General features: G+C 41.8%; 1 protein-coding gene across 27 annotated transcripts in view; it reads right to left on the bottom strand.

Moving 5' to 3' along the window:
• Positions 1-27,874, bottom strand: part of SORBS2 (sorbin and SH3 domain containing 2) — a 311,892-nt gene that overhangs the window by 38,223 nt on the left and 245,795 nt on the right. For 16 of the 27 annotated variants that reach the window (XM_014537084.1, XM_014537085.1, XM_014537091.1 and 13 more), the window contains 9 exons: positions 24,026-24,092; positions 23,315-23,359; positions 20,617-20,806; positions 18,064-18,178; positions 11,092-11,250; positions 10,332-10,415; positions 8,195-8,251; positions 4,098-4,147; positions 398-585 (listed from right to left, as the gene is read on the bottom strand). In XM_014537084.1, coding sequence (XP_014392570.1) covers positions 398-585; positions 4,098-4,147; positions 8,195-8,251; positions 10,332-10,415; positions 11,092-11,250; positions 18,064-18,178; positions 20,617-20,806; positions 23,315-23,359; positions 24,026-24,092 — 955 coding nt within the window. The remainder of the gene's footprint in view (positions 1-397; positions 586-4,097; positions 4,148-8,194; positions 8,252-10,331; positions 10,416-11,091; positions 11,251-18,063; positions 18,179-20,616; positions 20,807-23,314; positions 23,360-24,025; positions 24,093-27,874) is intronic. The other 11 variants (XM_014537096.1, XM_014537102.1, XM_014537097.1 and 8 more) reach the window with 4 other exon arrangements.

The raw sequence follows: 27,874 nt of genomic DNA, 5'->3' as shown, positions 1-27,874 counted from the left end.
CTACTTCTAATTCCTATTCTATAAATTTGATGAATTTTGCTAGTTGTAGAACATTAGAAAAATTTGATAATATGCACATGTTTGCAAACGTAATCCTTTAATAGCCTGCCAACAAATTATTTGATACTTTGAATTTGTTCCCACCCCCCCCTGCCCCCCCAAAAAAACAAACCCAAAATGATATATTTAGAAGGAAAAAAGCATTAACAGATGATACACTCCTTTACGCCACTTGGGTGGCTCAACCTGAGTTAGTCTGTGTAGGAAGAAAGCTATTGTTCCAAAAGTTCATTTAAATGCTCTCTCTGGATAGTTATCCCTGGACCAGCTTCACAGGGAACTCCAGCTTAAAACATATACTAGTAACTTGTTTACACTTCTATTCATTGCTGTTTACCTTTTGCTCTGGATGGGGAGGAAGGGGAAGAACTAATGAAAGACTGGGTCAGGGTGGCGCTCGATCCCGGGAGGTCCGCCCGGCCGGGGCTGGTCCTGCTCGCCCTTGGGTCCCCCAGGCCCCTCGGCTGCCCCACGGCCGGCTCGCTCTTCCTCCTTTTCCTGAAGTCACTGGCCAGGCCTGCAGAGCTGCAAGAAGGAATCACTGCAGTGTGGTTGGTGTTGGAGGGGGTTAACGTGAGCCAGAAAGACGGGTGGGATATGCTAGCAACAGTGTTATAACTCTTCTCCCCCACCCCCCCAAACTGCATTTTTAGAAATTTATTCCTTAATATTAAACACTATCCTATATAATAAAAGGGTAATATGCAAATTGACCCTAATAGCAGGATGACTGGGATGACCGGTCGCTATGACGCGCACTGATCACCAGGGGGCACACGCTCAACGCAGGAGCTGCCCCTGGTGGTCAGTGCACTCCCACAGGGGGAGCTCTGCTCAGACACAAGCCGGGCTGATGGCTGTGAGCGGTGGCAGGAGCCTCTCCAGCCTTCACAGCAGTGCTAAGGGCTCCCAGGCTGTCAGAGGGATGTCTGACTGCCAGCTTAGTTAGGCCTGATCCCCCGGGGAGCAGTCCTAAGCTGGCAGATGGACATCTCCTGAGGGCTCCCAGACTGTGAGAGGGCGCAGGCCAGGCTGAGGGACAACCCCCCCACCCCTGAGTGCATGAATTTTTATGCATCGGGCCTCTAGTTTCTTTGTAATTGTCACTTAAAAAAATAGACTATTTTTAGAGCAGTTTTAGGTGTCTGGAAAAGTAATTGGAAAGTATAGAGAGTCCCACATATACCCTTGCATACAGCTTCCCCTATTATTGACATCCGTTATTAGTGTGGTACATTTGTCACAGTTGGTGAACTATATTGTAATATTATTATTAAATGTAATTAAAGTCCACAGTTTATATAGGGTTTATGTGTTTTGTTGAGCATTCTATCAGTTTTGACCAACGTGGGACATGTGTCCATCACTACCACATCCTGTAGAATAGTGTCATGTCCCCGCTCCTTGGACATCTCCATGCTCTACCTCTTCCTCCCTCCCTCCCCGGACACCTGGCAACCACTGATCTTTTCACTGTCCACAGGGTTTTGTCTTTTCTGGAATGCCATATAGTTGGAACCACCAGGATGTAGTCTTTTCAGATTGGCATCATTCATTTAGCAATATGCCTTTAAGATTTTCTCCTGTCTTTTTTTTTTTTTTTTTTTTTTTTTGGCTGATAGCTCATTTCTTTTTATTGTTGAATAAATAACATTCCCTTATGTGGTTGTGCCACAGTTTGCTTACCCATTCAGCTACTGAAGGGCTTCTTGGTTGCTTCAAATTTGGCAATTATAAACAAAGCAGATTTTTGTGTGGATATGAGTTTATAATCATCTTTTTAAAAAAGTTTTTGTAAAAATCCTCACCTGAGGATATTTTTTCCCCACTGATTTCTAGAGAGAGTGGGAGGGGAGAGAAACATCGATGTGAGAGAGACACATTGATTGGTTGCCTCCCACAGGGGCCCCTACCGGGGCTGGGGAACTTGCAACCAAGGTATGTTCGATTCCTTGACCAGGAATCAAAACTGGAACCCTTCGGTCTACAGACCGACGCTCTAACCACTGAGAAAACCATCCAGGGCTATCACCATCTTTTAAAGTAAAAATTCTCCAATTAGTGTAATACGTTATGACTGACAATTCAGTCTGATGCTTCGTATTGTCCACCTGTTCCCCATAAGGAAGCATTCCAACAACACGGATCATCCAGAGGAGGGAGGCCAGGATGCAGGGAAGGACTGGGAAAGAGGCCGACACCTGATGAGACAAACTTCTTACCTCAGGGCTTCCCTGTGGCTCGTCCTAATAATCTTAGCTTTAAAAACCTTACACTGCAACCCCAATATTTCCTGTTTAAGTAATCAATGGCCAGTGATTTGGTCAGCAAGTAGACTAGTAAAGTGTCCTTTCACCATTCGTATTCAATGGTGTCAGTGGTCTTAATGGCAGGACGTTTTCATCATGGTTCTCGGTCTGAGTATGTAACTCAAGACAGTGAGTGGAGATACACGTCACACAGCCCGCTGTCTGCCACGTCGTTAGCTACAATGGCATGAACAGCGGCAGCTAAAGTGCACCAGCCCCTAGGAGGCAGCCGAGTGCTGTCTGCTATACTGACAGGTGGTCTTACCCAGCCCACAGGGTTATCATTGTTTTATCAGTGGTAAATGGAGCACGCTGGCTCTGCAAGCACAGAGGTGGAGCAGACCTCAGAATCTGCCTGCACTCCTCCAAAGAGGGCGCCCCATCTTCTCCTAGACCTGTTTTGCTGTCGTCAGTCTGTCATGTGAGGGTCTGTGTGTCTACAGCAATCCTCACGCCAGATCAGAACTCTGAAATTCAAACATTTTAGGTGCAGGTGTGGATAGAAAAAGACACAAAAAGAGGGGCTGGGGAGCTCCTTTCTTAGTGACATTCATGTCATTGGATGGCACTCATGAACCCAGTTTACAAAGCCTTCTACTTATGTTGAGAGAAATCTAGTGAAGGGCAAATTAATGTTATGAAAATTCTAGAGTCCCGGTGCAGGATATTCATGTACGGGTAGGGTCCCTAGGCCTGGTTGGCGATCAGAGCCGATCAGGGTCTTCTGGCTGCCGGCCAGGGCCTTCCTTCGTTCCACACAGCCCCCTGGTGGTCAGTGTACATCATAGTGAGCGATCAAACTCCGGGTCTCCTGGTCGAACTTTCGAGGGGACAATTTGCATATTAGGCTTTTATATACATAGATGTGTTGTTGATGATAAAGTGTGGCTGGGAGTTTGAATTATTCAATACTGCTGTCAAACTGTGTCTGAATTTCTGTAATATTTTAAAGTAAGTATGATATACAAAGCCCACGAACAGAACTTACCCTGGCAGACTTTTAAGGCAGGACTAGTGGTTGGTTACAAGCTATTTTGGGTCAATTTTACTTTGTCTCTGCTTCTTGCCAAGTGTGTAAACTTAGTAAGTTATGGAGCCTAAGTGTCAGCGTACTCAGATATAAAATGGAGATAATGGTACTTAAGTCAGAGTGGTGCTTAAGGATTGAATATGCTTATATACTTAGAATGCTTGGTATATAGTGTAAGTCCTTATTTATTGGTAGTAACATAATTCTCATTTGTGTGGTAAGAGTATAATGAACACATATGTGTTTTATAAAATTTTTCAAATATACAGGGATAGGCAACAGTAGTTTTCAGGTATGGGTATGCAAAATAGTTTATTCTGTGTTACTATTTATTCTTGTGTTATTTATTTGTATTATAACTGTCAACCTACTTTTGCCCACCCCTGTATTAAATGCATCATATAACAGTATTGAAAATTAGCTGTTTATAATCCCCATTTAAAGATATGGTTATAGAGGAGACAGGGAAGAGGAGAATTTCTCAGTCTGTGAAGGAGTCCAGAAATCAACTCTCAGTTGTCCACTTGATTTTCATAAATTCTTGAATATGATCATATAAAATGATGCAGAAACAAAACAACTTCATGAAGTGTATTACATAAAATAAAAACATGATACATAATCCTCATTGCTGTTTAATGGAAAGAGAAAGCACTGGTATACAATATTCCAGTTGCATAATGTAATAACATTCTTACCTACTGGGTCTTTCCAGGCTTCTGTCTATAGAAGATTGATACAAGGAGGCCTGTTAAGATAGAAGAATAGGACCGTGAAAAAATTGTATTTTGTCCATGAACATTAAATTAGGTATGCTAAAAAGGATATTGCCAAAGTTGAGATTAAAAATACCATTTATTATGATCAGAAAAATGTCTCCCCTAAAATAAATCACGCCACAGGGTTTCTACTTCCTTCCCATCTATTACTTTCTCTTCTGACTTACTGCACTGTATTGCTCTGTTTTATTCAAATTACAACCTAAACACTGCCTGGGAGAAAAAAAGAAAAATCAATAAATGTTTCTTATGTTGGAAATCGGCTATAAATAGAAATTTCCTACATAAAGGAATGGTTTGAAGATTTTTTAAAAAACTTTGTAGTCATTCAATCCTTATAAAGCATAAACTGTTTAAAAATAAATTTTTGTCATGTTGCAGGTGTTATCTTTAAAACCTAAAATTTAAGCAGAACTTGAGACATCTTTCATCTGTCAACATAGACATAACATTTTAATAAAAACCACAGAATTTGGCTTGAAATTAAACTGAACTACTGGTATGCAAATCAGGTACAGATTATCACATCTTTCAAATAGTTAACTATCTTTCAGGTTAGTTTATAATAAATGATTTAATGACCCAATATATAGCCTTAAAAAAAGTTGACTTTTAACATTTTGATCATAAAATCAACTCTCAGTTGTCCATGGTTGGAGGTACTAAAAACTGAAAATAATTCCAAATGCTTATTATACACACCATTTTCATGCGCCATTCTGAACAGTATAGTGAAATAGTTATTAAGCAAAAATGTTACATAAGAATTTTTCACTTCCAATGGCCATCCACTGGAATAATTGCTAAAATATCTAAAAGGTAAGAGAGAATCACACTCTAGAATTCTGGAGGTGACACTGATGTCTAGAATGTATAGGAAAATGCATATTAAATAGTCTTGGCTTTGGTCATAATTGATTAATTTTTTATCACAAATAAACTGGTGCTGGAAGCCAGTTCTTGCATGTCATAATTGCAAGAGTTTCATCAAAAGGTTGATGGAACTTGGGGACTCAACAAGGGCTGAGTCACATATGTTATCGCCTGCTGGAATGGCTAAGGCATTTCCCCAAACCTGAAAAGGGATGATTGCTTGCTGCCAGACAGCTCAGGGCATCTTAATATACATGTTATTGCCTCCTACTGGCCAAACACCTGAACAGCTGTAGGCAAATTCTTCCAATCTGACAATGGATTCTGTACCCTTTGAAGTGTATATCTCCACCTCGCCTTAGGACAAATTGTGTTAATAAAAAGCAAGGTGTCCTGAGACAGGAGAACTTAGTTCCTTTTAGCTAAGCTCCTCTGACCCCCAAATGCCTTTCAAAATTATGTTTCGTCTCTGGACTCTTTATTAAGTTACACACAGCCCTTCTCCTGATTGCTGAACCCTTCTAAGATGCTGGAACAAGAACCCCGGCAAACTGGTCTGATGAAGAATTGAAATTCTAGTTTGAAAATATTCTTCTATATGAATGACTATAAATGTTAGCCGGAAATGCAGAAGTTGACACATTTTATCTTTAGTTCTTACCTCTAAGAAATATTTTACAAGATTAAAACCTTCTTAGTGGAAACTGAACACTTTAAGAACTACTTCTAGAACTGTAGTTTCTGTTTGTAAATTAGCACCAATTAAACAGTTAAAATATCAGTATATAATTTTGAAATTCTTTATGTAGATCAGTCTGACAAGCCCTTTTATGAAGCAGAATCTAAAATTGCTTCGATTCAGTAATACTTTCTTTTAATTCCATCTTACTAAATGAGAATGGAATCTTGCCCAGAAACAAACAAAAGCATCCTCTGCAAGAGAATAGTCCCCCCATGTTAGACAGAAAAAGCATATTGTAATAATTTTAGTTCCTAAAAAACATTCAGATTTCTAGGTTCTCAATAAATATAAACTTAGGGAAAAAAAGTTTGGTCTGCTGATATGATAAGTTTACAAGATTATTTTAACTCAACTCTGAACCAGACACTGGAAAGGTGGAAAAATAAATACTAAATAAGAAGGAAGACTAACAAGTAAATACATAAAACCATGTACTTTGATTTAGAAATATTAATTCTCTATGTTCTCAGAAGAGCGACACCCAAGAGCCTCGGAACGTTGCATCTGTGTGGATGACTCCTTTCCTGGGACACCCAGCCACAAACCACAGTTGATCATCAGAAAGTGTCCATTTTAGAGAACTCTTAGAACACCCCTAGAGTGGTCAGAAATTTTGGATTGCCAGCTTGGGATGAGCCTAAATAATATTGTCATATGAATTAAAACACCCTATAGGAAGTGAAGGCTCTACACTTCCTATTGTTTCAGACTTAGGCTCAGAAACTACAACAATTCCTCCTTGTGTTGGTTTTTCCACAATCCAAAATAAACTGAAATGGATTGTGTGACTTTATGTATACTCAAAGGAAAAGGCTTAGTATTAAGTTAAAAGGAAACAGTAAAAAGTCTAGGTAGATGACCAAGAGAAAACCTTGTATGAGATTGTATGAATGGTACTCATCCTGAAATGGAAATTGTCTCCAGAAAGGAGGCAACCTGCTTTACCTATTATGATCGACTGGGTATTTAGATGTGACCATTTTTTTTAACACACCTAAACAAAGGGCATTTTAATAAAGCAGAGTCACCGAATCACTCTTTCTGTTAAGTGATCATGTGATTATACTTGCTTAAAAGTCCTTCATTATTGTTCAGTGATGCGGGTTTCTCAGTTTTATTTATAGATATGTTGTTTGTGGCATGTACTAGGCATTTGATAAATGGTAGCGAAGGTAATGTCTTATCATTTACAATTTTTACAGAATATAGTACCTTATCAAAGTATTTTTTTACACTCTGAAAAAACCCCATGATGTGAAACTAATAACATAGCTAATATGCTCTCAGGATCATTCAACAACTCTCTCAATCCCAAAGAGGTAATGGCAAATCAGTTTAACCATCAGCAAAGAGTTGTTTTATGTGATTTTTATTGCCACTCCCATAACAATATAGAATGCACAGAATTAAGTTTCTACTATTTTTAGCCCAAGAATTTAACAGAAATCAAGAGTTAATAGGAAATAGTATTAAGTATATAGTTTGTTTCTAAAAGATTTGAGCCCTAAATCTTGTGTTTACTAACGAGTCCTAAATCTGCTTTCCAAGATATTTTATTTTTCTCTGCAAAGAGCAGGATAAAAAGCTTTTGACTCTGGATTATTTCTGCCTTTTTCATATTCCTTTTGACCAATTCAAATAAAATTTTACATTGCCGGGCATAATTTTATTGTACCCAGCAGACGGCGATGAACATTTCCAGAGAGAGATGGCAAATGCATTTCATGTCATTCTCCAGTGGTAATCTAGGTACTGTGTGGATGACAGGGTGGAGAAGGATTAGAAATGCCTGTCGGTGTGGAACCGGAAGTGTGACACGTGTGCCAGTTACTTGTCAGCCCTGTTTTTGGTTTTTTTTTCTAGCTTTTAAATTTTTTTCAATTCAAGTTTACATTCAATATTTACTCTGATGCATGTCAGCCCTATTCTTGATTTTATCTGATGCTGAAACGCATAAATTGTGTTTAGGAAAATGAAACAATTACAATACATTTTAGGAATATGTGGGGCCTAACCATCTGATTATCTAAGAAACTAATGGGTCATTTTGCACCTCCAGGCATGATGCTCAAATGGGTCTGAGAAGCCTCCTGGTGGCATTTTAGTCTAATCGAAGCAGGTGGTCAATGTTCGCACAAAGACCACTGCGCTTGGTGTTTTATGACCCCACTCCTGGATATCAGGGCTGCACTGAGCAGTTCACGTCGGCCCAGATTTCAGAAAGAGCCAACACGGTATAATTCATGTCCAGGGAATGGTACCGGTGACAACGTATAATGAGGCGAAGGTAGATTTTCAGAAATAGCTTAGACACCGTGGTGAATTGTAAAACACAGACATTCGGAATCACAGTAACAGCGCCTAAGAGAGGAATCTGAAAAAGAGAGTAATTGGTTTTTACCTCATTGGAAACACCAGGAGAATGATCTTGAACATAGTCCAGAGCCTTTTTAGGAGGCTGGGTGTCGGTGCACACCACAGAAGCAGAGTGTAGAGATGGAATGGAGGACAGTCAATGGCAGCAAGGAATGGACATGTGGAAAAGGTGACAACAGTTAGAAATCGAGTGACGACAGCATCAGGTACACGCACAGAGGGACACGCATGGAGCACCAGGGGGGTGGCCTGGGAGGAAGGGGACTATGCTCGTCACTAATCTCAAGCACCGGGCAGCGTTACTGGTGGTGTGATTAGTATATTTATGAACTCGGTTCATCAGGCCCAATTAGCACCCCTAGTCTCGGGCCACAGAGGAATGCAAGGTCGATTAAAGGAACATTAAGGGAGCAAGTGGACATGTGGAGAGCGTGCTGGTGAGTTTCCAGGGGTGGCTGGAAAAGACGATAGAAAAATGCTGCTAACCTAGGCTCAGAACAGAAATTGGGACAGTCCCTATAAACTGTCCGATCAACAATAAGAACACATATACCGTAAAGCTAGAGAATTTGTTGTCTCTGAAATAAAATACATTTATGTGATTACTCGGATACAAATTAGAAAAAAAAATGGAGAAAATATTCTTCCTTATGAGGCATAGACAATCTAGGGGAAATTCTTTGGTTTATATTTATTTACAGTCACTTTTGGTCCAGTTCAAACCCAGTCTCCTTTGCATTTTAAAGGGCGAAAGGGATTACTATGTCCACCCAGGAGGGAAAATGTGATTTAGTACCTGAGTGTATAAATCAGTCTATGATATGGCAAAAGAAAGACTGTACTCCCTGGTCTTTAGTGAAATTCTATGCAGTGTAATAAACAGTATTTTCTTTGAGAGTTTAAAATCCAGAAACACCAGTAAAAGCATCAACAATATGTAACTGACACGCCTCAAATGCACTGCTGTTGGTAGGTAGAGTTCCCCAGTAAAACTTGGGTTGATGAAGGAAATTGCTCTTTGAGGCCTGTTGACTCTGTACCACACAGACTGATTTCCGGAAGGTTCCCTTTGGTGGGGGTTTGGGGAGTAGGGGTGTGGTGGTGGCTTTCAGTAGCAAGACTGGAAATCATTCCTTATTTTCCCCTTTCCTAAGTCCCTGGGAGTAGAGGTGTTTCATAGTGGGGATATTCTGGCAGGAGGTTACAGTGGGAACTGCCCAGAGGTGTTTTTGTTGTTGTTGGTTTGGTTGATAGGACTGGGCTTGACATCTGACTCCGCCACTTACTATGTTGGGCAAATTACTTAGCCCTCTGGTCTCTGGTTTCTTTTTCTTGGAGGGGCCTTGTGAGGGCTCCCTGGGAAAATGCCTGCAGACCCAGCCTTGCCAGGTACTTGGTGATTCTTCAGCAATGGGGGCTATAATAATACTAGAGGCCTAGTGCACCAAATTCCCTCAGCCCGACCTGCACCCTCTCCAATCTGGGATCCCTCAGGGGATGTCCTACTGACGGCTTAGGCCCACTCCCCGGGGTTCTCTGCTGTCTGCGGGGCCCACTTGGCCGCTCCTGGGTTGCTGTGGGTGACGGCCACGCGGGCCCCGCTGTGCGCGGTCTGTGGGGCCCACTTGGCTGCTCCCAGGTCAAGTGCGGTGATGGCCAAGCAGGCCTTGCTCTCAGCTGCTGCCCCCCGGGGACTGGAGGACTCCAGTGGGGCTGAGAGGACTGGGCACCGCCATCTTTGTGTTGGAGTGATGGTTAATTTGCATGTTACTCTTTTATTGGATAGGATTGTTATCATCAAGCCACCGTATTCTTCTGAGTGAACTAGACCAAAGTGGACTGTAAACAAATGCACAGCTTCTGTAGACCCGTAATTGTCTGGCTGCACTAGGACACCGTCTCTGAGCAGTTTGAATTTGCTCAGACATCAAGTGCGCCTCCCAGGTGACTCGGTGGTAAAGAAACACTGCCTAGCACGTGTCCGAGCACGTTTAACCATTTAGTCCAGAAGTGACTGTGGGCTGAGCGGGACCAGGTTTGTGCCTCTAAGTACACACTCAACGTTTGTTCTCTGAATGACGCCTATCGCTTCTGACAATATGTTGTGTAAGTCAGGCCACATTCCCCTGGTGTTCTTACATGAAGAGTCTAGCCTCACTTACCGGCCGTCCAAACTCCAGCTCTGAAAAGAACTTATACCAGGGCTCATTCTCTAACTCTACGTCATCGGGATGTATGCGGTCAGTCTAGAGCAGACGTGAAGGAAAAGGGAAGGAAAAGGCACACTGAGCAGGTGAGGAGGAGGCTGTGTGGCATGACCCGCGCGCGCATTCACACGCCAACGTGCACCTGCTCTCATCCCACGCATCTCCGCCACAGAGGACAGGGGAGTGGAGTAGAAGGAGTAAATCAGGAATGGAGATGAGCTTCGAGGGCATCATGGGAGCCCTGGCAGTCTCCTCTGTCCACCCTCTGCTTTCCCTCCTTAGCCTGAGGCATCGACGGTGAGAAACTGCCGGTGACAGCGAGAAGGCACGTTGACAGCTCAGCAGAGCTTTAGACCAGGCTCAGCTGTCACCAGGCAGCTCCTCTGAGGGGTCAGCGCATCTGCCCTGGCTGGTCCAGCATTCAGTCTGCAGTGCAGACAGTCCACTCGGGTGCAGGAGGCGGGAGCCCGGGAAGCGGGAGGGGAGGTGGGGAGAGATCCAGGTGGGGAGGAGTGAGAGGTGCTGGAGGTGGTTAGGGGTTCACTGGCAGGAAGACTGGGGCTGGGTGAGGAGGAAGAGGGGCAGCCAGGTGGAGGGGGAAGAGGAGGGGGAGGTTAGAAGCCGGCCTCTGACTGTCTCCTAGCCCCTGGAGCGCAAGGACTACACCTACATGTCCAGACAGGCGTTAGGAAAGTGAAGGCAGGAGGGAGCTCACCCAGATGGGAGAGAGAGCCGGGGTGCTCGGGCTTGGTGTGGGGAGCCCGCTCCTGGGTGGAGGGGAGGGGCTACCAGTGACTTCTCCATATGGTGACATAGGAATGGGCTTCCGGCCGGGTTCCCGGGGAACAGGTATCGGAGTTGTTGGGAGAGGGGGCTGCAAGAAAGGGTGAGGAGAAACTGGTTCAGTAGGTGGAGGTGCCGAGGGAATGGAGGGGACACCAGCAGCAGCGACTTGGGCCCTGCCTTAGGCAAGAGAAGGCGGAACAACTGGGGATGGTCTGAACCACTGGAAAGATGTGGAGGCAGGGAGCCTCTCAGAGAGGGAGGAAAGAGCACATATTGCCTGGCCGGGGTGGCTCAGTGGTTGAGCGTCAACCCATGAACCAGGAGGTCACGGTTTGATTCCCGGTCAGGGCACATGCCCGGGTTGCGAGCTCCATCCCCAGTCGGGGGCATGCAGGAGGCAGCCGATCAATGATTCTCTCTCATCATCGATGTTTCTCTCTCTCTCCCTCTCCCTTCATCTCTGAAATCAATAAGAACATATTTTTTTTTAAATAAATAAAGAAAGATCACGTTTTATTAGATACCCCAAGTATCACTTTCTTCCTGCAGACCTTGAGCTACGGAAGTGGATTTGGGTGGGTTAGTTTTTATTTTTTTATTTTTTCCCCACAGCACCTTGGTGGTTTAGGGCTGGGCAGAGGGTGAGGAAGAAAAGTTGACCCTGGTTTGGTTGACACTGTAATTTAGAGAAAAAACCAATTTATAATTGACTTGCTCCCCTTAGTGGTTATTGTATTTAAGAGAGAAAAACAAGGAGCGTTAATGTAAACTGTTGGAAAAAATACATAAATTACTTTAATAAGAGCAAACTCAGCCTCAGAGCATTTACATTACCCAGTGATATCCTAGTGCTTTCAAGCAACTCATGCCTGACCACACTGTTTTGGGCTCTTGATTTTCTATTAAAAATGGGTGCTTAAGGTATATGGGTTAGTACTTCTATAATTATTACATGGCACTAATTAAACATGGTGCAATTGGGTAGTAAAATTGTAAGTCAGAAGAAGACCCCTTTGGGTCCCTGAAAGCCATTCCCCCGATCAGGGGAGGGCATATTCTTTGTCCTACTGGATGCTTTGAGATAGTCCGTATTCAAACAAAAGCCATTATTTTGAAATTAGCTTCTCAGAGTGTTTTATTGTTTTTTCCCCAATAGTTTTAAAATAATATATAGCCTGTATTTATTAATCTATTATATCCAAAAGAATTTTAGACATGTGCTTTTTATTTCAATATTTTATAATATGAGGTTCTCATGGTAGCTACAGACAGAAATAGAAAAGTTGGGACATCACAGCAAAATAGCGACAGGGTCTGAGTTATCTGACCTGTGCAGTGATCATCATGGTAAAAGCCGTGTAGTAACCTGGGGAACGGTTTGCGTGGGCTGCTAAGTGATACAAGCAGAATAGGACCGTATGTTTGTACAATAGTCACAAGGCCTGTGGCTGGCGGGGCTCCGTAAGAAAACACACACATTTAAATAATAACTGAAGCATATAACTACTTCATGGAATAGTTCGCTGGAGCTGATCTTTAGGGAAAACAATATTAGAGAGAATTTTTCAGCAAATTTTGTTTTGTTTATAGAGAGAGGCCTAATAATTTCTCCACAGAAAAACGAATCTTTGGCTTTTTTCAAATCTCATTGTTTCTAATGTTATGTACCTAAAAAAAATGGTGAATTCTTGATTTTATAATCTCGGCTTTCGAGTACAGTCTTTGTTTTTCTAAGGTGAGATAAATTTTTCTTAGAGGAAACAAATTAAAAAACAACACACATATTGAACAGCAGAGGGCAGCACATTCACTAAACAAGCACATGTATTTACTCGTGGTTACAACTTCACTTTGACTTCCACCTTAAGGAACATAGAAAGACGGATATACAAAATCCTGATTTACAGAAACATATTTCTCTTCTACACTATGGAAAGGGGAACAGAATGTCTGTTGTCCTGCACCCTACCTTAGAATGGCAATTTTCTCTGAATCATGATTTTATAGATTAAAAATTCAGTGTATAGTCACAGTGGGCAGCTATCTGGAATCCATGCCAATAGAATATAGAGGAGACACCCTAAACAGCGACAATTGGTCATTATCTATCACGTTGGAATGTGGTGAGAGGCACGCGCCTGAGCAGAGCCTTTATGCTAAAGAAGCTGTAAGCGGCAGAACTGGAATGTTCTCTTTGCTGTGGCTGATCTACTGAATCCCATTAGTCATGTGACAGTTAACAGTGTTAGGTGGCAACCTAGACCCACTGCTAAGGTACACAGAGGCCTGACGACAGTAGCGATAGACATACGGACAGTCAGCCAACAGACATGCACACTCCTAATCTCTCTCAATCAACACTTTTCATTTGTAACTTGAAAGTTCCTGTGAGTGGTTGGACGTGAATATGAACACTCAGATACTCATAGAGGAAGCTCTATTTGCTCATAAAAGACAAGAGCAGAACTGTTGCTGCATATCTTTCTAAACTTATTTCTGACTTTTCCAGAACATCTAGCCAACTGGTTCTTAAAACCAAAGTCAATCAGTGCAGAAGGAAGTGTTTATGAAAATCTAAACCTACAAGTCACACATGGTTCTTATTGCAAAGCAACCAAGAGTGAGCAACTGTAAAGTTTTTATGTTTTCTACAGTTTAAAAGCGTTTAGTTGCTTTTCAGGTTTCAGAAATTCCACTGTTTTCAGTATTCTCATGGCAGACATATAGTTTTTACATATTGTTCAAACCAGAAGAAGTGTCAGCATAGAAATTTGGTTCTTTAAATTTTATGCTCATTAGATTTTCAAGCTTTAATGGCATTAGCGACTATGTTCTGTATTTGTTGTGGTTCCACAATAAATGCCATACATGTTGTGACTTGGGGTAATTATTTATGGTTTAAACCAGCAGATGAAACCCCCAAAATTTTTAGAGTTTAAGTTTTGAATGAAAATCTTCATTGATAAAGAAGCTTAAGTTCACTGAGATTTAATTGCATTTCAACTCTACACAGTGTTTTTAATGATTATTCCTTCTGCTTTTATCGTTATGTGCTGGGTTAGTTTTGGCATTGAAAGGTAAGGTCTTCATATTATTTCCATTTTTATCAAGCATAGAGAGGTCCTAAGTCAGTGTTATATTTAAATTTACTTTCCTTTCCTGGGCTCACCTATACACAATCCAATCCAGATGGGATGTAAAGTTTCTATTGCTATAATCCCAGTAAAGAATTTGTATGACTGTCTTATGGAGTAAATTGTGGTTCAAGTCAGTTAAAGTTAGATTCCTGGTGATTGGAAAGTACTTTTCGAGATCAAACATTGGCCCATTTTAATCAACATTTTTAAACTTATAGTCAGATAAACATCTATGCACTTTAAAAAATTGCATTCACTTTAACTTTCGTGTTGAAGAACATAAATGCATATTCTATGTATTTCTAAGGAAGAAGGGGTTCCTTTAGGCCAGAGTCTGGGGAAGGACTTTCATTTATACAGTCCTGCCCTTCTATGCCCTGCACCAGGGATCTGTGAAATTAGTGGACCACAATGACTAATAGCAGCGCATCGAACCTCTCATGTGAGTTTTGATGGAAACACACTGTGCCTTTTTGTCACCAGATCTGCAGACTGCGCAGATAAGCAACAGAACAAGGATTCAGTCTCACCAACTTACCCACTCACAGCAAGGGCAAAACCTATATTCATTCATTCACTTTTTAATTCAACCAGTATTCACTTAACACCTACTCTGTGCCAGGCATCGTGCTAAGTGCTGGGGATACAACGGGTGCACCAGACATGGTCCCTGCCTTCAAGGAGCTTAAAGTCTAGTGAGGGACACAGACCAGAGACCATTACAATTCAGTGCGGTGAGTGAGGGGGGAAACGCCCCAGGCTCACAGCAGGGGGCGCTTTGCACCTACAGTTGAGGAGTCCGGGATGGTGCCCTGGGGAAGTGAGATGAAGCTTTTCCATGTGAAGAGCAGGTGGTGGATAGAGCTTTCCTGGCGGAGGGAACAGCCTGTGCAAAGGTCTGGTAGGAAAGGAATTGGTAGAGCTGGAACAGAGTGAGTGAGGCAGGAAGGGCAGGAAGAGGGATGAGGCTGGAGAGATTAGTGGGGCCAATGCATCAGGTTTTTTGGAAATTATAGAAGGAATTTGGATTTTGCTCTAAAGTTACTTGAGAGCCAGAGAGAGTTTTGAGCAGGAGATTTTGTAAAGACTGGAGAATTAGGGAACGAATCAGGTGGCTGTCACTGCAATCCTGGCACGGGCGGTGGAGGAGCAGGCGGAGGGGCAGTGACAGTTCTCCTTGGGGGTAGGACTTTGGGATCCCTGGGGGAGAGGGGAATCCAAGATGACATTTGGGAAAACTGGGCAGATGATGGAGTCATCTCAGAATTGAAAAGGGCAGCGGAGAATTACCTAGCTATTTGTAATTTACATAAAGTTAAATATTAAAAGAGCCAACGCTCTGCTCACACGCCACCTTGGAGTAAAGTGACCTGCGAATGCATTCAGAACTTCTGGAAATCCTTCGGTGTCGCCCATTTGCTAAGACATCACCCTTACCTAGCAAACCTGCTGCTCATCCTCCACACCTGTGTGCTCAAGACACTCCAGCGCCCATGCAAACGGTATCAACATACAGCCAGTGTCTGCACCACCACCAGGAACTTAGCCCCCGCCCCCTTTTCTTTTCTGACTCGGGGAGGCCAGATCTTTTTGATCCTAGAGACAGTTAAAAAACACACGGGTCTTGCGTCTTAACTCAGGGCCCAGGTTCCTGGTTAAATCAATCAAGTGCACTAATTTATTAGAAGTTGGCAAATAAAGTATGCTAGACTGCAAAAGAATTGAATAATCAAATCCATTGAGATGCTAATGACTACTAGCTGAATATGTTTCCTACTCAGCTAATCATGCTGGTGCCTCCGTGCAGTGGTGATAGGGTGCGCCAGGCATGTGTGAGTCTGGGCTCACGCGTGGTCCGAATACCCTCCAGCAGTCTGACCCGGACAGAGTTACTGACTGTGTGCTTCAGTCCTTCATCTGCCATGTGCCTACTTCATAGGTTGTTCGGATCATTACATGAGATAAGGCCTAAGTTACTAATTACAGGGCCTGGCACATAGTAAGTGCTCATTAAGGATCTACAACTATTGCTATGGTTTTTGATGTTACTGTTGTTGTTATTGAGCCCAAAGATACGAGTAACGTGGGCATTTCAGTCACAGTGGCAGGGCCCATGAATGAGCTGCTAAGGGGGCAGGGGGAGGATTCCTTAGGTGTGCCTGTTTTAACCGGCTAGCAGGTGGTCTATTTCACACAAATGCAAGTCTACCCTGCACCTCCATTAAATGAAAGCCTCAAGGTTCCTCTATTGTTCACTATTGTGTCCCCAGCACCTCATACAATGTCTGGCACGTAGTTGGTGCTCAGTAATTTTGTTCAGTGAGTCAATAATAGAAATATCATTTTCCCTGACGCTACAGCCATCAAAACATTTCAATACAGTTACAACACGCATCATCCTAAGAGTATCATAAATTGTTAGAATGATCATTAAAGTTTTGGTATTGACACTTAAATCTGAGACATTATTTTGCTATTTTCAATTTTATGCAATGGTGACCTCATGATTCACTCAATTCTCATCCTAGAAATGACAAAATTCAATCACATAACCTAGTAAGTGGGGTATAAATTTGCAGTGGAGCTTGCAACTCAGGCATGCTCCCTTTTTTCAGTTTTTCTGTTAAAATTCTGTTACTTTGAAAGATATGAGTTATTTGTAGAACGACATAAAAGGGCTTAGATAAACATCACATATGAATTATGTGATTATGAGGTTCTTGGACATGTTTCTCAAGAACATAACCATAAATACAGGGCTTCAAAAACGAAATCAAGGACATTCAACTTGGGTGTGGTGAGGCCAGGGTTTCCAATCAAATTTCAGAGCTGGCCTTGCATTCAATACGATAATGTAGTTTCTTGGATACTCTTAAAGGAGCTACCAAAGAAAACTCTCTCCTGTTCACTGACACCTAAATTCTTTTAAGACAAGACAAGACAAGGCAGAGAGTAAGTTGCAAATGACATCAACTGTTTCCCTCGAAGCAGACTGGGACAGAGATGCGGAGGAATGACAGTTCCAGAGATCCCGAGGGCACCGACCAAGGAGGGAAAACAGGCCAGAAAGGAAGACGGGGACCTAAACACCAGGAGGGCCAAGCAAGAAAGAGCCTGTTTGTTAATTGCACTTTGGAGAAGCAAATGGTTACTTTCCACCTCCTATAGCTTTTTGTTTGCATAGGATTTAAGTAAATAATCGTAAAATACTGCAAAGTTTAATCTTGAGCCATTAGATGGACAACCAGGAAGCTCGAGGACCGGTAACCTGAGAGAGATTTAATAAGAATCCATTAAGACCAACTTGTTATAAAAAGACATTCGGAAAATGTCCCCCGAAGCCCGAGAAATAATAACAAATCTATGTAGAAACGAAGGGACGTACTGACTGGGTGCATTTGTATCACAGAGATTAATGAATGATTTTCCTCATTAGCGATGTAGACTAGCGATTAAGTGTTGCATTTATGAGTGTTCTTTTATTTTTTCCAATTAAACTCAGAGCTATGATTAGACATGGCTATAGTTACATGCAAATACAGTTACATCCTATATTTGATTGGTAGGAAAGATACATATTAGAAACTGCATCTTCAATTCCGAGACGAGATGCACAAAACATGATTCAGAATAAACGTGATTTCTAAATAATGCCAAGTTAATCCCCTTTGCGACAAAAATTGCTAAATGATATGAAATGTGGGTTTACTTAAGAGCCCAGGGAGCCTAGAGAACTGGCACCGTGTTTCGGGACAAGTGCTTACTGGTCGTTCATGCTGCAGGATCGACGACTTCCCTGGTTCATATTCAAAAATGCTCCTGGGCTCAGAACGAAACCTTCTCGTGTCCACCTTTCTGTCTGGAGGGTCCCAGTCATGCCTGGAAAGAACCAACAAGTTACACGTGAAAATAATTCCCTAGGCTCAAAGCAGTCGTATCTATCCACTCGCTGTTTTCAAAGTTAATTTTCGTGTAGGTTTTTAAAAAAAGTCTCATAGGATCAAAACTAATCTGTCCCAAATACCACATTTATGTTTTGTTTTACATAAATGACTTAGAGAAAGTCATTTCTTTTATTTTGTATTATGTTTTCCTCTGTTTTTTCTTTTTTTCTTTCATACATTGATATGACCCTCCTGCTGGCTCACACACTCACACAAAGGATGAGGAGACACATGGCCAGGGAGCTGCTGTGAACCCTTAGGGCGGACGCAATGGCAGCTGTGCACGTCTGTGTTGGGAATAAGTGGTGCTTAGGCTCCATTACGCGATGTGAGTTTTCCCGCCACTCTGACCTGGCATCCTTGACTCAAAGTGACAAGGAGTAATGGACATGCCATGTTGGATCTTGTTCAAAGGGCATCATGGTTTGTGGAAAGTACCAAAGGACCACTTGGGTTGCCATCCACAGGAGCCAGCTGTGGGCTGGGATCCTCCCTTGTGTTACCCTTGAAAAGCCAGAGTCAGGCATCCATCCCATCCACTGGGAGGCCCCGGAACCAGCCTTTTCCTGAACTAATGTCCTTTGAGGGGCAGCCACAGAGGGACTTCAAAAATAAAGCTTTTTAGGTAGCTGGTGCTGAAGAAGGCTTCCAGGGGAAGAGGAATTTCCTGGCTTTAGGTGAGGTAATGCTGACCCCTGGAATGGATGGAATTCTGACTCCATGGCATGCTGGAAACAGAAACGCCTTAAGGGACAGGAGAATTAGGGGCAGGTGCTGGCGTTCTGGTACATTGGGGAATAATATCCAGCACAGGTGTTTTTGAAATTTTTAAGAGATTTGCATATTTCTTAGTGAGAGATTTATTTTTACTAAACACATAGAACAAATAATACATTTAATTCTGAGTTAATTTTGGTTCTGGGTTATGGCAGAGATACCATTTATGTCTAGACAGTTATTTATCAAATTTAAAACATCACCTTTCTAAACATAAAATCCATCATGAGAAGACTGGTAAAATGGGAATCTTCTCACATATGAAGTGTGTCTATTTTCGTGGTATCTTATACCCTATACAATCATCAGTTACTCTTAATGATACCATGCGGTGTTGAATATAATAGTTTTGAAATGGGTATGGTAGGTGAATGCTTAATAATCGGTATTAATACTGAATAATTATTATATCCTTATTTATTAACTGCTGGTATAACATGAGCCATGATTTCAGTCAGAGGTGAGTTTGAACTCTGCTGTATGAGTTGAGCAAGTTGTTTCAATTTTCTAAATCACAGTGTTTTTCTCTCTAAAATGGGTTTAAAATAAACCTTATCTCATTGGGTTCTCAGAATTAAATGATATAATAGAGGAAAAGTACTTTGCCTAGTGCTGGAATCATAGCATACTCTCAATAAAGGTCACTTATAATTGGATTATTAGTCATAATCTTAATTCTTAAGTGATGCCATAAAAGTTTGCTTATAAGTTTTTATTTTTGTGATGATAGTTTCTATCAAAACATATCTGTGGGGAAATGAAAATTGGTATCATCTTGAAAAACTGGTGAAATGAGTCACCGGTAGGCACTTATTAACTAATGACTTATTTATGATTCATGAATAATCTTCCTGCTTTCAAAGATATATTTTTGTGTATCAGAGGGGAATTTAAATAATTAATAGACCTAACATTTCAAATCTGAGGAAACTGAAAATGAACTGCGTAGTCTCTGGGGTGCTATGCCAAAAAGACTACGTCAATGATTTCTTTTTATTTGTCTTCTTCTATGCATTTAAAAAAATAAAAAAGTAGATCTTGTGCCCAGGTTATGCCGGGTCTAACTTAGGTCACTATAATACTATGAACCAAACTTGCAAAGGAGTTCACTATAATCTCAATAGAGGGGGTCAATGAGGTACATGTACAGTAGGTCCTCGGGTTACATCAGAGATCTGTTCCTATGGTGCCACTTAACATGATTTTCGCCGTAAGTCGGAACCCACCTACATAAGCACCTACGTCACTCACATGGAGCACATACACAGCAGTAATGAAGTGAAACAGTAAAAAAAATTTGAAAGAAAGATAACAATTCCTGACCTTTACTTGTGGTAAATAAATAATAAAAAACATAAAGCACATATGTACATACGTCGAAATGACAGAACTTTTTTTTTTTTTTATAAATACATGGGAGATGGCAACGTAACCATGAAATGACGTACATGGAGTCTGATGTAACCCGAGGACTGCCTGTATTGACTGAAGATTATACATATACTATCTCCACCAATTCTTTTACTGAATGCCATGCGGCCTTATTTTTATACTAAGCTAAATAAATGTAGGCCACTTTGGGGGGAAATGCCTTACTTCTCTGTTGAAGACCGATCTCTGGGTCGAAGTGGTGGGACTGGAGGAGGAACATGGGGGGGAGGGGCTGGGGGAGTGGCCTCCTTAAAAGTGTCCGTGCCGTTGTCCGAGTGGCTTTTGGAGAGGGGTCTGTAGGTCTGGGTCTTCGCAGCAGGATGGGACTGAGCACTGTAGGGTGAGTTGTACAGGCCTGGCATGAAACACAACAGAACAAAACAAAACAGGGGCAAATGACATTTAAAAAGTGCATTAAATTCTTTGTACCCCATAAAATATCCAATGATTTTGCCCACATTATCATGAATAAGCATATCCATACTGCATGCATTGGGCAGGATGATCATTAGTAATTAATGTATTAATCTTTATGAAGAGATTAATTTGTTATTACTGTATTCTGTACACAAGCATTGGTGACAGTAAATCTCTGTCAATCATTTTAGAATCAGTAATCATTCAGATTAGTACTAGGAATAACTTACAGGTACTCAGCAAATTTTCTCCTGGAGAACATAAACTAATGACATAGTTAAGATTTCAGAGGAAGATTAAAAATGCTTCACAGAACTGTTTCCAAATGTCTTCTATTACTTTAAAGGCTCTGATTCATATATGATAATTGACATGTTAATTGTAATTAAACACAATACGGAGCAAGTTATGTATGTGCCGTGTAAGGCTTAAGGAAACAGAAGCCCTTAGTAAGCCTGTAGCACATCTGGGAAAAGAGACACAGATAGAACTCTGCTGGAAAATAATTGGGAACATGGTAAAGGCCCAAAGCGGAAAATATACATTAGTCATGAAAGGATTTTAGAAGATGGTGGATTGGTCTGAGAAGATATCATGGAACCGAAGGCACCAGAGTGGGCCCTGAAGGGCTGGTTTGGAGGGTAGGTGAAGAAGGTAGCAGAGATGACATAGAAACCAAACGAGGCAGAAAGAGCCAGACCCGTGACAGCGGGATGGAGGGTTAGTAGAAGGGAAGAGACTAGTTGCAGTTGCGTTGTCTACTGATTAAATGGTAAAACTCTCTCCAAAGAGCTCCGCAAGGTTATATGTGACTATTGTTTGATTGACTGATCACTAATGGATGCAAAACATTCTGAATTTCCTGCAACCTCAGTCTTTTGAGCTAAGCCTATTTTCACTTTTCTTCTCCGGAAGTTCCATGCAAATTGCCACGACAAATACAAAGAGATGATGTCCGCACTTTTTTTTTGGCCTCAATTCTACTGTCTGAGTTCAGCTTCAGAGCTTGTTAAAAACAGGACAACAGGCCCCCAGTGGAGTTGCTTATGCAAAGATCCCACGTCACAAACTGGACTCAACTTAATTCCAGTGTAGGCCTCTCTCAGAAATAAAACCTTAAACCAGCAGGAGTCACCTGGTCAGCACTAGTTAGGCCATCGGCCTGATAGGCCCCAGCCCTCCCCTAAGGGAAGGTGACCTCAGTGACCATCCACTTTCTCGCCTGCTCTACCTTCCTTGTCCTGCTCCCTTTTGCCTGTCAAGTCTTTCATGTTGTGCAGCTCCTCGGAGCTCCTGTCTGTCTGCTAGAAGGGAGGCTGCCCAACTCGTGAATCATTGACCAAAGCCAATTAGATCTTTAAAATGCACTCAGTTGAATTTTGATTTTTTAACAAGCTAAGCACAGGAGGTGAGTTCGGAGTACCTGTGGCCAGGAGTAAAAATTGAGGCAACATCTAGTGGGCCCCATGTGAAAGGTGGAATATCGGGAGCAGAAAACCAAGGGCCTGTCACCTCTATGCTTGTTCTGTTCTCTTGTTTGTTTGATTTTTGTTTTGTTACTTCTCTATTTGTCTTTGGAGACTAGTAGAAAAATCCCTAAGGGTTCAAGGGCCTGTGCATTGGCCCTTAGGTGTCCAGGAGTGGGGAACCTTTGCAGCTCTGAGCCAGGCCGGCAAGGGCGCCCCTTGTGGGGCTGCTGGTGTGTACTAGTAAGGGGAGGGCAGAGCCATCCACTGAGCCTGCTCTAAAGAAAGAACAGACCACGGTCAGGGGTCTGGAGCCCGAGGCTGAGCAGGGACAGGAGGCCCCGTGTGGGATTCCCTGATGTGCCATTGAGAAAGCCATGACAGGAAACATTTTCTAGAGGTTCCCTCACTTTAGCCTGCAACCACTTCACAAGATACCAACACACTCAAGTACAAGCAGAAATGCCCGGAATTGAAGTGGCTCTTTATGACCTGGGCAACTCTGAGTCAGAAGAGTGGCAGGCAAAGTGGGATTTTAAACAACCCTTCCATGAATGGGTGCATTTTGGAGCAAAAGCATGGGCAAGGTCACAGAACACTGTGCCTGACTTGTTTGCTGTGAAGTGTATCTGAAAGATCTTACGCAATGGCGCTCCCTCTCTCCTCTGATAAAAGGAGATCTTTATCTTATTTTGTACCCTTACAGTGTGTTCTTTCAGGCTGGCCTTCACAGTTGAGTTAAACATTCCTGAAGCTGAGAATCAACTAACACGGGAATGAAGGCTGTACAACAGTGTTAGTTCTCATATCCGAGAGAAGAGATCAATCCTTTTGTTAGGCATGCTATGAGACAAAAAGGGGGGGAAAGCAGCCTCCTCATTGTGTAGACTGAAAACATGTGCCCACAGCGGTAGAAGTGAGGCTAAAGTTCTTCCAAGCATTGGAAAAATACTCATTGCACGCAAGGAACGCCGTCCTACCTGCGTTATATGTATAAGGAGTATTGTACATGTCTGTGTCATCATCTAGAAAACGAAACATACATATGATGGTAATGCAGATTGCGTCACCGCATCACAACAAGACAGCAGAACTTCACAGAAACAGCAGACATTTGTTAGAAAACCAATGTACTTTGCCTAGCTCAAAATACCATAAAAATATATTTTTTTCAAATACTGTTTTTGGGACAGTCTGTAACGTATTTGCTCTTCGGCCATCCAAGGTCAGTACCTTTGCCTCACTTCCCAGCCTTCTCTTCTGAGGCCTGACTTTCCTTTAGAAAGTGCTTTAAATATCTCTGTCAACTCAGCGAGACCTACCTATGCTCACTCTCTGGATAGGGAGCAGACACGTGGACAGAGGAATAATGAGTCTGTCTAAGTGAACAACAGGCCACACTGGGGTTCAGATTGTGGACAAGGAAGGACGAAGGGAAGAGACCAGAGCAGCTGGCACCTCCTCAAGGTCACCATCTAAGAGGCTTCTTGGCAGATCAGGGGTGAGGCAGGAGCACAGAGTCTGGGATTTGAAGGGGTGATATAAGGAGGAATGTTCACAAGAAACAATGGAGGCCAGGAAGCTTGTTAGGGTCTTGACATTTGGGGTGAACCAACTGTGTAAACGGGGAGGATCCATATACATCCTTCAACCCACAGGGACCCGATGGGAACAGAGAGCAACATGCATACCTGGCTTGTGCACCATGTGAATTTGCTTGAACATCGTCTTGTACCAGTCCTTCGGTCTGTCAACTGTCTATAAAAGAGAATGTCCAACAGTTACAAAGCTGCTTCCAGATCGATGTTGTTTCTTCATATTTTTCTTTCTATATTTTATCTTTTTTAATAGCAAATTTATGTTCTCTGGTTGATAAAAATCTATCTCATGATGACAATACCAGTCATTTATCCAGTTCTGTATGCAGTGTGTAAATACATTACCCCTTGCTTGAGTTTAGGCTGAATTGGAGCATTATACGTGCTATGGTTTTATTTTATCCTCATCAGAGTTTTGCCCAGCACTCGACAGTTAATGTTTACACAAACATCTATAATAATAAAAGTGTAATATGCTAATTAGACTGAAGCCAGGGCTGCGAGTAAAGCCGGTGCTGGCAGCCGGGTGAAGGAAGGCCTACTCTTGCATGATTTTTGTGCATCGGGTCTCTAGTATTTATATAAAAGTCACTGAATAAGAGGTATAGGGTTATCACAGTGTTCTTCACTCCTTTTGGAGATAATTATCATTATCCTTAAAAAACTTTTTAGTGAGTGTTCTGTTTAAGACATTATTTTTAGAATTAACAAAGGAATATTTTTGACTCCAACTGTATTCTGGTCAACTTAGGCTCAGAGAAAGAAAAATTGAATATTTTCTACTCTAAGTTACTAAAGTACCAAGTGTAGGGACACAATCCAGAGTCTGAGAGCAAGTCTAAAAATGGAGATGTTGTTTCAAAAATGTTGTTAACCTGATAATAAAACATTTACAACATTTGCTTTGCTAAATGGCAAATTCCTTGAGCACAGAAGTGCCCCTGTCTGCAGCCCAGGCTTTTGATGTGATAGAAGTGAGAAGACAATTAATGTCAGATCAACCTAGATTCCTATCTCAGATCCTTTAATTGCTGTTTCCTACCAATATGAATTTGGATAAGTTAGGTAACCTTTGAGAGCCTCGTTTTCTTCTTTTTAAAATGAAAAAATTATATCCACATCATAGGATTGTTATGGAAATTCAATGAGACAATGTACACAAAAAGATCTAGAACAATGCCTACAATGCTCAATAAAAAACCATAGGGAACATTAAATCTTTATAGAATAAAATAATGAATGAATCCAGATTGTTGCATGGAACTTGACCATATTGTGTACCTGTGAAAGTAGACAGACACTTTTATAATCCTAATTAAAGATTTTTCTTGTCAAGATCTTTATCTTAACTTTTTCCAGAGCTACTAGGGCAAGAGGCTCAACCATTGTGTGTACAGTGACTAAATATACCAGACTTTCCGAGACAATTCCCTTGATATAAAATACTCCGTTAGGACTGCCACAAAAATATCCTTATACTGGTTAGACTCAGCTTTGGTTTCAATTTGATACCCTCATTTTTCTTTCAGAAATGTGGTCACTGCATTTTTTCATCTGGAAATTGAGTTTTGTGCTATATCCAGTTTTATTTTGGTGTCTAGGAATATATGAGTCTGTAAACACTCAAGTATAGATGAACTTTAAGGGCTACTTGACTTTGTGGTGAATCACCTCTTCATTCATTTTACGCTCTTTTCAGAATGGAAAAATTGAGGGGCTTGTTGATGGACTTGATGTTCAAATGGTGGTAGCTGGTGGGATGGGGTGCAGTGATGAAGTCCAGCTATTATTTGCTGGTTTAAACGAAGTAACTGATCAAGTGTCTTTAAGGGACATTTATTTTCATAAAAGATCGATTTCTCTTTCATTAAGCTTCATTTCCTTTACAGTATTCAGCAACAGAAAAGAAGACATAAGCTTGTGCAGAAATGTTTTCCAGTCACACCTGGACACGACCGATGGCAACAAGGACGCCTAATAAATAAGTCATAGCCCTGTATATGGCAATGGATCCTGACAGACAGGACTTTTCCTGCCTGGCTGGAGGGCACGTATCGGGCAGGAACTCAGTTCTGCCATCTGCTAGCTTTATATGGTGAGCACAGAGATGCCAGACATGCCCAGCCAGTTGGCAAAGGGGAATATGAAATTGGCCACACAAAAACTCTGTGTCCCGTTCTAAAAGAAGTCCTCTAAGCATTTCAACCTTGTCTTATAAATGCCATCGTGGAGATTGTTATGGCTAATCCCGAGACTAAGTACACAGAGGCCTACTCAAATGTGAGGATGTTTACTTTTGTAGGTGTCCTTCAAAATCATTTTGCATGGACACTAACTACTAGAAATCCACTATTCAGTGTTTTCAGTCACCCCGGCTGAGCATACCTGGATTTTCACATTCCTACAGTTTACAGATGATCAGAACTCTAACTGATTTAACATGCAGGGATTCCCAACAAGGGGAAAGATGCACATTCTCTACACACCAGTATGCAGTTATTCTAGTCGATGTTTGCTCCTTTCTACTTTGAAAATGCTCAAATGGCCCTAGCCGGTTTGGTTCAGTGGCTAGAGTGTCGGCCTGCAGACCAAAGGGTCCCAGGTTTGATTTCGGTCAAGGGCATGTACCTCCGTTGCAGGCTCCTCCCTGGTCTGGGCCCTGGTCAGGGCTAGTGCAGGAGGCAACCAACCGACGTGCTTCTCTCACATCAATATTTCTCTCTGTCTTTCCCTCTCTCTTCCACTCTCTCTGAAAATCAGTGGGAAAATATCCTCAGGTGAGGGTTAAAAAAAAAAAAGATTAAAAAAAGAGAAAATGCTCAAATGGTGCTGTATTTGAAGGAAAAGAAAGGAGTCTTGTATTTCACTTAACTAGCTGGCCGTAATTAGACAGTCCCATGGGATCTGAACCCTGGTGGGTTCTGTTGTTGTTGCTAAGAATGGCGGTAAAAGGCTAACACAGAGGGCCCGGGTCACATGAGAGAGGGCAGTGGGGGGAGCCACTTCCCTTCGTTCAAGTAACTCAAAGGTACATTTGTTGACTCTTGGCTTTCTAGAGTTTCTGGGTTACTTTGCACAATTCTGTTTCCTGGGTCTGTGCCGGTTTCTAGAATGAGACTACAACACGATACAGGAGGCGGCACTGCCTCTGGTGTATACATTCGCTCAGCAGAAAGTCCATGTGAAGCAACCCAGTCTGATAATCATGACTGTCTACGTGGAGGAGAAAGAAAAACAGCCTTGGATTCTTGGCCTGCAGAGGCTCAGCGATGGCCTGACTCGGCATTTATAAACACGGCTATACTTGGGGATGTGCTGGGCCAGGCTGGGAAATAGGAAATAGACCTACACCTTCTTTGTAAAGTTCTAAATGGCCAAATAAGAGCACAGCTGTACATAGAAACTATATTTTATCTTCGACTTTATGGATTGAGAACTAGCATTTAGTATGGTATATGTGTTAACGTATGCATGTCTAGACGTGCTCATGATTCAGCAATATATAAACAATATCAAATTTTAACATTACTTGATTTTCACCATCCACATCATCTCAGTTTTTTTCCTTTTAAAAACGAACAAGCAAGGCCTTGCTATTTAAGAAAATTACGTTTAATGGGTTAAAAACAGAAGGTCAGGCTTTGCATGTTCATTTCTAGTATCATTTGTTGACTTAGAAACACACCCAGAGTCTCAGATAAAAATTTTCAGAGAGAATCTATAACTATATAGAATCAGGGATCTCCGAATTTGTGTATATATTGTGCCTCAGGGATCAATTAAACAGAACCAATGACAGCATACCTGTCTGACATGATAGCCCCACATTATTAGGAAAAACATTTTAAGTGTAACCATTCTGAATCAGAAATCTTGAAAGGGAAACCAACAACAAAACATTGTCACCAGAAACATGTAGTCATCCTAAGATTAAGAATGTTA

The sequence above is a fragment of the Myotis brandtii genome, unplaced genomic scaffold (genome assembly GCF_000412655.1).
Source record: "Myotis brandtii unplaced genomic scaffold, ASM41265v1 scaffold1719, whole genome shotgun sequence".
Lineage (NCBI taxonomy): Eukaryota > Metazoa > Chordata > Mammalia > Chiroptera > Vespertilionidae > Myotis > Myotis brandtii.
This window is presented reverse-complemented; position numbering and strand designations above follow the sequence as displayed.